This window comes from Cydia pomonella, chromosome 11, assembly GCF_033807575.1.
Source record: "Cydia pomonella isolate Wapato2018A chromosome 11, ilCydPomo1, whole genome shotgun sequence".
In the NCBI taxonomy this organism is placed as follows: Eukaryota; Metazoa; Arthropoda; class Insecta; order Lepidoptera; family Tortricidae; genus Cydia; species Cydia pomonella.
In genome coordinates, this window is record NC_084713.1 from 13,416,027 (window position 1) to 13,428,489 (window position 12,463).

Genomic DNA, 12,463 nt, shown 5'->3' on the forward strand with positions numbered 1-12,463 from the left:
GGAGTAATTATATACCTCAATTTTGAGTAGCCCCGAGAAGTTGAGCCCGACATCGTAATAGACGCGGCTGTTGTTGACGTTGACCTCCGCGGCCGGGCTCCAGGTCACGTTGAACCAGTCCCACACACCGGATACAGCGATGGATGACGCGTTGATGGTATCAGGAATTGCTATCAGAGATTCTGTGGAAAGAAAACATAGGCTATGAAATATTTATTCGAATGCTACTCCGCTCCGAATATATTGACTTAAAAAAACACACGATTCTGCTCCGCACACTAACGCACGGCCGCCGCTGACGTCGACCGGTAACGTCATACATTTGTTTTAACCAATGTATGGCGGTCGGCGTTTCGTGGCTGAAGTGCAACGCAGGTGATGCACACACTGACCGCTGTCTTTGTGCCGTGTGGGGTCGCGAACGGCGATGACGTGCACGCGAGACACCAGCTCGGCTGTATTTCGGCCCTCCAGGTCCGACACCACCGCGCGCGACGCGTCCGCCACCCACACCAGGCGCCCGCTGTAATAGCACAGTGAGCCCCGCGTGGCTGTACCATCGAGACGAGATACCAGCGAGCCCGAAACCTGATGAAGGAGAAATAATAATGACCTGTTACGTAGTCTTAAGTTTGGCGAACGTAACGTAGAGTATACGACAGATAAGGACAGAATTATTAATTAAAAATCGCTTACCATCGCAATGTTACTCAATAACCGGTCAGTTTGTTTATAATTCTTTATCTCATTTCGTTGACATAAATTTTCTTAAAATCAATAATTTTATGAATACATAATTTTAAATATCTTGCTCAGCACAGGGAGGATTGGAAAGCGAGAGGGAAGGCCTTTGCCCAGCAGTGAGACGCACAAATAGACTAATAAAAAAAAAAAAAAAAAAAAAAAATATATAAAAAAAATAGGATACAAATCAGGTCGAGTCCCACTCCCACATTAAACTCAATAAGGCTTGCAACAAACCTCATTAACGCTCTGTGAAATTTGGTCTGCAGTTCTTGCGCGATGAAGTTCCGATCCGTCGTAACTTCGTACCAGCCAGTACAACCACTTCTTTTCCAAGTCAGCTGTGAGGCCCATCACTAAAGCACAAATATATGAATTATTTTTTAATAAGCAGAAACGTCTGCGAACGATGCTATTAAGCTTAGAACAAATTTAAAAGTGGAAAATAACTATCTTGCGTGAGACAACTCACGGCCTCTGGATCGATACTCCAGCGTTCTGCCAACTAAACCACCAAGACCTTATCCATTGCCAGCAAATTTTCCCACCATATGGGTCTAGGGAACCCTAACGACATCTACTGTAAGAACTTCACACACTTACACTTCTTAAACGGCAACTTGAGTTCAAGACAGTTATTTTCCACTTTGAAATTTATACTTAGCAAAAATATATGCCCATTATTATGAGATAACGCGGGGTCCATTACTTATTATTTATGTAGAATCTAGCCACTTACGCAACATACGCAGTTGATAAGTATAATAGTTCACTGAGCCCAGGTAGTTAACTGGGCTTGGGCTATACGAGGCAATAAATTAAACTTTCAAGAACTTGAATGGCTTTTAAAAGTCACGAGTAGATCACAGTTTGAAATGACACCTAATTATTTTTTATGACTTAACCAACCAAACAACCTACTATTAACTTAGCAACGATAACTATTTTTGGGTCATTGACGACTAACCGTCCATTAAGTTCGTGCTATTGAATTTTCCCCTTCGTGATTTAGAGATATTTCTAGTATCGCACGTGCTTACCCTGTTTCCCGCTAAATAATTGAGCCGGATAGTACACCATCCGTTTCTCGCCATTGAGCCGTGCAGCTTCCACGGCGTGCCCCGTGTTCCAATAAATGTAAGCTCCAAGTGAATCGATGGTCAGCTCTTTGGCAACGGTGACTATTGGGACTGGTTCTCGGTTACTACCGTCCAAGTTTCCTCGAGTGATCTAAAGGAAGAACCAAATGAGATAGTTTATTCATTGTTGCTTGCTGAGCAATTCTAACCTCTCGTAGCTTAGTGTCTAATGAAATAGAGATTATATAGAGTAACCTCCTAAATCCCGCACTATAGACTCTCACATTTTGTAGACATATGTAATGTAGGTAATTAACGGTTTAAAGCGATTAATTTTCCGTAACCACAGTTAGTGCCCTGGCTGAATCGTCGGATAAAAGGTAAAATAATGAAATTTACTCGCGTTTGGCTCCTTAATGACATTAAATATGACCACGTCAGGCGTCCCACAGGGATCACATTTGGGCCCGTTGTTATTCATCTTGTACATAAATGATATGACTGAGTGTTTGTCCAACTCGAGAGCCCTTCTTTATGCAGATGATACCAAAATTTGCCGAGTTATTAAAACGCACACTGACTGTTCTGATTTGCAAGAAGATCTGAAGAATTTTGAGGATTACTCTGCTCAGAATAACCTCTTTTTATATAGGTAATGACAAATGTTCCGTAATCACATTCACACGAAAAAAACAGCCCATATTATACAATTATACCCTATGTGGAGGTACTTTAACTCGGCGAGATAGTATACGCAATCTGGGGGTAATAATGGACACAAATTTAACCTTTAATCTTCATATCGATAATATGCTAAATAAAGCATATAAACAGCTAGGCTTTATTCTTCGCGTTGCAAAACCCTTTCGAAGACCCCTGACGTATAAGTTACTTTATAATAGTTATGTCCAGTGATCGGAACTATGGGAGTAAAACTTTAATAAAACTTATCAAGCGGACGTAAAAAGAGTGCTTATAGTCTTAAAAATATTCTAATATCTATGAATGTAAATATTTTTATGGCTGTAAGTACTATACTATTCCTATCCCTATGGACATGAATATTTTTAGGACTGTATGCACTATTTTATGTCCGCTTAACAAGTTTTGTTAAAGTTTTACTCCCATAGTTCCGATCACTGGTTATGTCAGAAGTCGCTTAGAATTTGCTTCTGTAGTATGGAACCCCTGTCATTATGTACACAGTAACAGAATAGAAAGATTACAACAAATATTTATAAAGGCACTTGAATTTCGAACAGGTAGAAATTACGACAGTTACACCTCCTCCTTAGCCAGATATAATCTTCAATCTCTTTCCTTAAGACGCTCCTGTACTGATTTAATTTTCCTATTTAAAATGTTCAATAATTTAGTAGATGCCCCTGAACTTTTGCAAAATATAGATTTACGCGTGCCCCGTAGAACGGAACGTAGTTGTCGTAACAAAATGTTATTAAATATCAAAAGCAGCAGAACTAAACATGCGCAGCACTCATACATTAAACGCACATGTAGGTTGTACAATGGAAAGTGCCAAAACGTAGACCTATTTAGCAGCTCATTAAGATTGTTTAAGAAATTAGTTTACTTTTCATTAAAATAAAAATACCTGAATTGCTAAATTAAGATCTCATTATATATTCTGTCACACATACATATATGCATGTAATTTATACTTATAGTAATAAGTTTTTATTAATATTTGTTTACATATAAGAAACTATAGGTCTATAACTAGAAAGATGTTACTTTATATACTTATCTGTTCTGTAAGACTGTTTCTTAATAATAAAAATAAATATGAGGACTATATCAATTTTAATTATAATGGAATAAAAGAAGGTTCCAAGTTCAAAACCTTAAAAATGACTCTGGGACTTAGGAGAGTAAATAAGGATTAATAATTTGGCATACGGAAGTCACCTATCGAAAGAGACCCAAAATTTAAACTTCTATTGCAGTCCCTTCTACTAATTTAGTGCCCATGCCGTAGCCATAAGTCGACCTATGTTTTCTTTAGAAAACAAACGAGAATATGCTGAAATGAGACGGACTGAGCAATAAACAGTCGACTTACCAACTGCTGCTTAGGATTGGACCAATAAATCCTCTTGCCGACCCAATCCACAGCCAGGCTGCCCACGTTTTCCATGTTGTTCATGAAGCCCTTCTCGTGGGACGTAGTGTTGTACCACATCACAGTCGACACGTTCGTCACTAGGTACAGGATGTCTCGGTACCAAGATATATCGATTATATGGATTTTCTTTAGATGTTCCCTGGGTAAACATGAAGTGGAGTTATTGTATTGAAAAGGCGATTTTGTACGTATAACAGACGACTGAAGCCCAAAATCATTCATTTTTACACCGGCTAGCATTTTACCTGTGTATCAATGTTTGTAAGTTGTCTCCAGTCAAATCAGTTTGCAATAGACCATCCGGGCCAGACCACACTAATGTGCTATTCAACGTTGTAGGGGAAGACGCTAAGGTCTTACCAAAGAATACTGACGACCACGGGCCTGTAAAAATAATTTATAAAAGTCTTTACATTGTGTTTCTCAGAATAAAACTATTTACAACATATTCCGTGGAACCCCCAGATCACTATTAAAATATTAAATATATTAAAAACGGTGTCAATCACGTATTTTATTAAGTCTAAAACCTCGACACGTTTCCCTCCGTACCGAGGAGTATCGTCAGGAGCTTGCGTTGACGAACTAACGTTTTTGCGTTTGTGTCTCACGGATGTTTTGTTATTAAAATCACTATTAAAATAATTGATAGCTTAGTTACTGATTTACCTGTGCCCGATTCTGTGACTGCTGCGACCTTGATGGTATAGTTAGCGTCTTGCTTTAGGTCTTCAACAACATACAACGATCCATTTATGTTTTTCCTGAAATGTAATAAAAGGTATAGTCGTAACCTAAATTAATTTATATCAAGCAGACACGTCTGCGAACGATACTATTAAGCTTAAAATAAATTAAAAATTGCAAAAATTACTGTCTCGGGTGAGACCTGAACTCTCGGCCACTAGATCGCTAGCCCAGTGCTCTACTGTTTGAGCTACCAAGACCTTATCCATAGTTAGCGAATCTTACGGGAGCCTTAGGGGCCTATAGGGAGGCCCTAGCGATATCTACCGTAAGAGTGTTACACTTCTTAAACGGCTACCCAAGACAGTAATTTTTCCACTTTTAAATTTAGTCGTAACCCATTATAAATTTTAATATTAGTGTCAAAGTTAATCATTTCACGTCAATTTAGCATCGAATAAGTGATATATATACCTACATTACATTACGTTACGTTAAAACGAGTTGTCGAGAACAAGAAACAAAATTAAATGAGATTTATTAACAACCGTATTGTTATGTGTGGTGAGTCGGAAAGGCAAGATGTTTATCACAAAAACTCTCGCAACCTCCTGAGACCCCGCGTACTACAAGTTCTACAAGTACAAGTAGTACAAGTTTTTGTGCATATTCCATAATCTATTCTGAACTTTTAATACAGTAACTAAAGGTTCCGAATTGAAAACAAACCTATTGCTTCTGGGTCTAAGGAGGCTAAATTAATAAATTATCAAGAAAATATAAGTACTAACCTGTCTATAATCTCCCCACTATCCACATGCTTTAACTGCAGATGAAAGGCCCACTGTTGCCACGCGCCGCTGCCCTGATGCCCCAGCAAATGCGGCGGCGACCAAGACACCTTCGCACGAGTTATCCCCATAACACTTTGAACTCCAATCGGAGGATTCACAGGCACAGGAATCGGTTGACAACATGCGACCAACACCTGCCGTGTAGCTATCTTTTTAGTGTTAAACACTAATGGGTACTCGTTGTGGAAATAGTTGTCGCTGCCTTTATGGTATTCTTCTGTTAGCATTTCTTTGCCGTTGGTCCAATAGAAAAGGCCGTTAACGTACGCTATGGAGCGCGTTGACATGAACATCGGCTTTTGCATGTTGTGCCGAAAGTCCGATATTTCACGTCTGTGAAGGAGTAAAAATGACTTACTTTATATTTTGTTGTAAGTCTACTTCCTCGTACAGGTCTTTACAAACTATAGAAATAAGATACCTAAAATTTGTATCTACAGAAAAAAAATCAACAGGTAGGTAATAAATATCGTCAGTTCTATTGTTCGAGCTAGGCAACCAAGAAACCGATTAAATTCATTTATTTTAAAAGCAATAACTCACACTCGCAAGCATACATAAATAATGTCTTAGCAAGTTTCCTTTGTACTTTCTAAAGTGACTTACCCGTCGAGCGATACAGCTAGCACCGTGTTTTGCCTAAGGTGAGCTACCAGCAGCCTGAAGTCCTTGTGGTCCACAGTGAAGCCGCCCAAGTGTGCGTCCGGCACAATACGCTCGGGCGGTGACTCGTGCCTGACTCCGTTTGATATGTCTGCGAGGTCCAGTCGGTATAGACCTCCGCGCTCTACCCCTCGGAGAGCCCAGAATAGATACCTAAAAATATTACAATAAATGTAGCCTATTTCTTATTGGCATCGCAATCCATAATTACGTGTGCTCTAGGCTTTCATGTAGTGTTTGTTATTAGTTTTCAGTAAACTACTTTAACACATACCTAGCAAATAAATAATAAGAGTTAATAAGTGTGGCCAGATTTTTTGATATATTTTTTTACTTACCCGTTGTAGGCATCCACCTCAAAATGAATCGGTGGAGAAGTGAACCCAGACAACGCAACCAACTGGTTCATTCCATCGAAATCGCATCTCAAAATTTCCCAGTGTTCCGACCACTCTTCCTTCCCATGGCGAACCCTCCCTAGCACATATAGGTGTCTGTTCAACCAATCGACCGATAAGTCTAGGGGTTGATAAGTCGTGGTGTCGGGTGTGAGGATCGGTTTTGGAGTGGACTTGTTACTAAGAGAGCTTCGGTAGACGTAGCCGTTGGATACGGAGACGAAAAGGTAGTCGCTTGAAACGTCGAGACCGACACCTGAAACATTTACATTTTAGTACCTGCATATTATGTATCACAATTGACAGATAGTTTTCAACGATATAATCGGATAATAACAGCACTGCAATATAAGATCAGCTTACCAGTTATAGTGTGGTTAGAGTCGGTACTAAAGAGCTCCACCGGGTCAGACAGCATGTCGTTCGCAGGCGCAGCTAGAATGTTCTGCTCTCCCCCCAAAATCAATATGGGTTGTTGACTAGTCACCGCTGAAATAAAAGGATAATTAATATTATATCATAATAACCTAATGGCTACTAAACCAAAAAGTATAATCTTATCCCAATGTGGAGCAGCCTAATTAGAAAGGTCCTCCACCTTACAGAAGACCGCAGCTAATCAAAAGACCGGAGCTGGGACACCAGAGCTCTTAAGAATATACGAGTATGGCCTAAGATAACACAGCATATCTGTAGCTGCCAATATTTCGGATCCTTATAAAAATATTCTCAGCTGCAACCTGTGGGACCGATAGTGTTGGTAGTGCGAGTGTAGCTGCCAAATTGGTTATTGCACTTAACGGCAGACCTGACATGTTCGGTACCTATGTACTCACATGAGGGTTGGGCTGGTGTGGAAACATTGACAAAGGCCGGCGGGCCCTCGCCCTCAGCGTTGGCCATAGCCACTGAAACCTCGTACATACGCCCCGCCGCTAGATTTTGGAACATGTAGAACAAAGTGTAGTTGGAGGCGGGCATGTCCTGTGGATTAAACGAGTCATCCTCATCATTCATTCTTACTTAGAGCCAGTTGAACCAACCAACGTCAATCGATACTGAACTAAGGAACTTGTTAATCAATAAATATTTGCGACCGTTTCAATGGTGACAGAAGGTTTAGAGCAACTGACTCTTAATTTATATTTGAGTAATAGTCGCGACGTAAAAAGCTTTTCATTTGGTGAGGGCACTTTAATGTTACCGGTTTACTCAAGGCAGTGGTAAATATATCATTCAATTCTTCTGGTAGGCTCTGCTCGAGTCACGATCACCTGCACCCGCGGTAATCAACGCACAGTCTAGCCAGCCAGGGAGGTCTTTCGAGAAAGGGAAAACATGATTCAACTTTAAGCTGTCAAACATCAGTTTGGTTAGACAGTGAGAATATTCTGCCCTCGAAGCCCATGAAAAACAGAGGTATTTAGTGACTAGGATAGTGTCTCAATCTTCTTTATAATGTTAACCTTTTACCTGTTCGTTTTAACAACATGCCAACATGGTAATTAAAGCGCCGTTAAATCCGAGTAATCAATTGAAGACTAAGTGTTAATATCAGCGAGCTAACCGGAACTACATACACGAGGCGATTCCAGTTCGAGAATGTAATTATAGTGGGTCATATGCGCGGTGAAGTTTTGACCTATCGTACCCTTTACCCCGTACAACGTTGTAGGCACATGTAGGGTAAACATGTAGATCTGTAGATAATAAACTAGGTAATATTATATAGTTTATAAGAACTGTAAAAATTGTGGCAGGGGTGAAAATTAAAATTTAACGTCCAACGTAGAGGAAAAAAAAAACCGGACAAGTGCGAGTCGGACTCGCCCACCGAGGGTTTCGTACTTTTTAGTATTTGTTGTTATAGCGGCAACAGAAATATATCATCTGTGAAATTTTCAACTGTCTAGCTATCACGGTTCATGAGATACAGCCTGGTGACAGACGGACGGACGGACAGCGGAGTCTTAGTAATAGGGTCCCGTTTTACCCTTTGGTTACGGAACCCTAAAAAAGAACAACTCGCTCCAGTCAAACCCGAAAAAATATTGTTTATTAGCTCACCTCCACATAGAGAGTGTTGGGCAGACTTGAGTTGAGATCCGATAGCCGCAGCACGTATGAGATGAGCGGTCCGTTGGGGAACGCCCCCGGCTCCCAGGAAATGGCGATCCTGCTCGAATCCGGCGCGGCAGCTCGTAAGGCAGCTGGCGTAGAACTTGGCTTGCCGCTCGAGAGTGTTGAGATGACGACGGAGGGCGCGGAGTAAACTGGCTCGCTGGCGCCGCTGCGGCCCGAGAGGAAGATGGCCACTCGGAACTGGAGAAAAAGGTTGTTTCATGTTATTGTAAAGGTGGAACAAGTCCAGGGCACGCAATGCGAGTCACAAGCAATGTTGCTATCCGACCAATGATAAAGTAATAAAAAATGAATGGCTTTTATAGTTACACAACCTTTTGGTTTATTATATAGATATACATATCGGTCAAACGATCGGATTGGGTTTACTGTGGGACTTAGTCAATTTGTGTAATAATGTTCTACCTATATAATGTTTACATTTATATTTCATAAACAGTGATCGTAACTATGGGAGTAAAACTTTAATAAAACTTATCAAGCGGACGTAAAAAGAGTGCTTATAGCCTTAAAAATATTCGAATATCTATGAATGTAAATATTTTTATGGCTGTAAGTACTATACTATTCCTATCCCTATGGACATGAATATTTTTAGGACTGTATGCACTATTTTATGTCCGCTTAACAAGTTTTGTTAAAGTTTTACTCCCATAGTTCCGATCACTGTTCATAAATATTAATATAACTTATCCCAAAACTAAGCATATCTTTAAATAGGTACTAATTAGCACTATTAGGCGACGACATACATACTTAAATAGACAAGTATTTACTTACATACATATTAGAAAAGATTCATAGTTTAGGAACAAATAATCGTGATGAACACACATATAAATGCCCTTACCGGGATTCGAAGTCATGACCTTCAGCTTCGAAGGCAGGGTCACCACCGAGAAGTCTAGAAGCCTGTTAAAAACTATTTATTTGCTCGCTATGCAAAACTTACCCTGTATTTAGTGTAAGGCCGTAAATTTTCGACATGAATGATGGAGCGGTCCGAATGACTAGAATTGGAGTAGTACTGCCAGGTTCCGGGCAACTCCTCATAGCGCCACTGCACCAGGTAGCTCAGGTTACCGAGGGTGGGCGCCTCCCACACGAGGGATAGTGACGCTGCTGTCAAACTGTCTGCGACTAACGCTGGGGCCGGAGGAGTGCCAATTAAGTCTGAAATTTTAAATAAAGTTCAGCAACTTTTATTTGTACCGAAAGTATGGCTAACGACAAGCAGAGCGTACAGTGTTGAGCGTCCAAGGGATTTAAGCAGCGTGTACCTACTGAGGACACTCGCCTATTCTTTCATTTATTTAACAGTCGCTACTCTGGACGTCCCGATCCGTTGCGCCGCTCGAGCGTTCGCAAAAAAATTTGACCCAAAAAATTTGAAAGGCACCCGACATGGGTAAAAGACATGATGAGCCATTGTCTAATAGTGTAGAAGGATGAAAGGATATATAGCAGTTGTAAACATTCAATAACGTTAACGTACTTATAATGTGTTATTAAGAGATATGTGGACTGACCTCTTAGCTTTTGGAAATACGAGTTAAGAGCTTCGATGCATCCCATGACACAATAGAGCTCACGAGAGACTACCGTCTCGGATGTAACATTCTGAAAAAAAAAAACATTTATTAAAACAGCAATTCCTATGCGATTTAAGGTTATAGGTATAAATAAATAGAATAGAATACTTAAACAAAACATCAATACAAATAACACACATAGCAAATTCAAATAAAAGATAAACATAACAGCCGAAATAGAATTGTGATGTGAAGCCGAAATAGTCTCCACTCCACTCAGCAATGCAGCTGGCACGACTAGCGTGGTCAACGGTGCTGGTTTTCTGTGGAGCCAGCTGGGTGCGCGGGACAGCATAGGTATTGCGCGAGTTACGCGACTAGTCAAATTCAATATACGAGTAGGAAAAGAAAATTACTTAAAAGTTTAAGGTAAAGGAATTTAACTGTTTAAAAATTGGGTATAAGTACTTATCATAAAAAGAGCATTAACTTACGCATATTGTTTGGCAAGAAAGCTCCAACCCTTGTCTCCATAAACTGCAGCCCAAAGTGCACTGAAACAGAACATATATCATAACATAAGCAACACAAAGAAATAACAGTGTCTCTTGATAGGTCGGGACTCGGGTACGATCGGGTACACTCAGATTTTGAACTACTAATAATGTGTTGTTAACAAGCAAAACGTTTTATTTACGATTCTCAATAAGGCGTTACTTCTTTATCGCCAACGGACGGACAACATACTAGCGACGTTATCTTTTATGCTTTTGCCTAAGAACGTTGCATATGTTCTACATACTTACGTCACCGGCGCTCTAACAACTAACATGTGTAATTACTTATTTTCTACCTCATTAGCTCGAACAAGGATACCTACTTGCTACGCTCGTTATTATATAATCTTTCGCGTCCTAGGGACTCAAAATGACCACTCAAAGAAATACCCAACTTTGCTCTCTTGTTGCACGATTACGTATTATGTAATTTTTTAACAAATACCTTAGGAACACGTAATGCAACATAACCAATTAAAATAATCTGAATACCGGTACCTACCGGCTGGTTTAAACAGTGGAAGAGATCTTCCATTCGCCTAAAAAGGCAAGAAAATCGGGTTTAAATAAAATTACTCGAAATCGTGAACGAACGTGAACGTTTAACGAGCTATAATAAATGTCACGGTTTAACAGTGCGTGTAAGTAATAAGTGATGAAGGGTTGTCCAAACGAAGGAACGGGGTTAAAAAGGTAAAAAGTCGACAACCGTGACCAATATTAGATTAGACCCATCAGAAAGGTCCAACCAAATTCAGAACATGGGCTTTAAACGCTCAAATTCTGTTTTTTTTTTTTTTTATTAAAACTACTACTAAACTTTTTAGTATAAATATCTTTACGTATAACCTTTTTAGTATAAATGTATACGTGTATGTTCTTTTGTTTGTTCTTTGGTATACATAAAGTTAATCTAGGGATGTACTCAAAGTAACAAAAATTATACAGGTATTTTCCTTGTGTTGACTATGTAAGTAAGTATCAAATTAAGAAGTAAGAAAAAAAAAGAAATTGGACATTTTGTTTTCTATTTTAAATTAGCTTGATTTTACTTTGTTTATTGAAACTAAAAATCAACTAACGTGTCGTACCAACATATTTAAGATCTGATTGTCATGTAGTTTTAAATAAAATTAGCGTCAATTTGAAGAGAAGTTAAAAGTGGACGATGTGTGTAGTTTACACCAATTACTGCTAATGGTACGGGCTCTAACACAACACAATTACATTGGGCGGCAGCGGCAGGGCGGTAGCCTATCAAAAATTTTCATTTCAACTTCAACTAAGTAGGGAAGGTAAATAATATTGTGATGGTCCTATTTTTTGATGTCATGTAGTTGACCGTGAGTGGACCACATTCTTTTTGTTAATAGCTACAGGACAGGTAGGAAGAAATAGGACAAATACTGGACAGGCTTGGGGGCTTTATAGGCCTTGATCCAAGGATTGATAATGCCGAGCGGTGTCGGACAAAAATGCAGAGTGTTCTATACGTTGCTGCCATTTACCCCTTCTATTTCATCTTCCTACTATTTTATTTCAATAAAATATATTATGTAGTACTGAGTATATTTTATCCTCTCAGATTTCTTAGAATTAATTACCTTTGCAGGCAATGCAAAGGTAATTAATTCTAAGAAATCTGTCAAACTAAAACGCTCAGA

General features: G+C 39.5%; 1 protein-coding gene across 4 annotated transcripts in view; it reads right to left on the reverse strand.

The window, feature by feature from the left end:
* The window catches only part of LOC133522890 (proto-oncogene tyrosine-protein kinase ROS), a 70,051-nt gene that overhangs the window by 22,299 nt on the left and 35,289 nt on the right, over positions 1-12,463 (reverse strand). For all 4 annotated transcript variants that reach the window (XM_061858355.1, XM_061858352.1, XM_061858353.1 and 1 more), the window contains exons 3-18: positions 10,737-10,796; positions 10,240-10,330; positions 9,663-9,883; positions 8,636-8,890; positions 7,405-7,552; positions 6,932-7,057; positions 6,509-6,824; positions 6,114-6,323; positions 5,445-5,840; positions 4,636-4,730; positions 4,212-4,350; positions 3,904-4,105; positions 1,785-1,974; positions 982-1,100; positions 393-588; positions 16-182 (exon numbers count right to left, since the gene is read on the reverse strand). In XM_061858355.1, the coding sequence (XP_061714339.1) occupies positions 16-182; positions 393-588; positions 982-1,100; positions 1,785-1,974; positions 3,904-4,105; positions 4,212-4,350; positions 4,636-4,730; positions 5,445-5,840; positions 6,114-6,323; positions 6,509-6,824; positions 6,932-7,057; positions 7,405-7,552; positions 8,636-8,890; positions 9,663-9,883; positions 10,240-10,330; positions 10,737-10,796 (2,931 nt within the window). The remainder of the gene's footprint in view (positions 1-15; positions 183-392; positions 589-981; positions 1,101-1,784; positions 1,975-3,903; positions 4,106-4,211; positions 4,351-4,635; positions 4,731-5,444; positions 5,841-6,113; positions 6,324-6,508; positions 6,825-6,931; positions 7,058-7,404; positions 7,553-8,635; positions 8,891-9,662; positions 9,884-10,239; positions 10,331-10,736; positions 10,797-12,463) is intronic.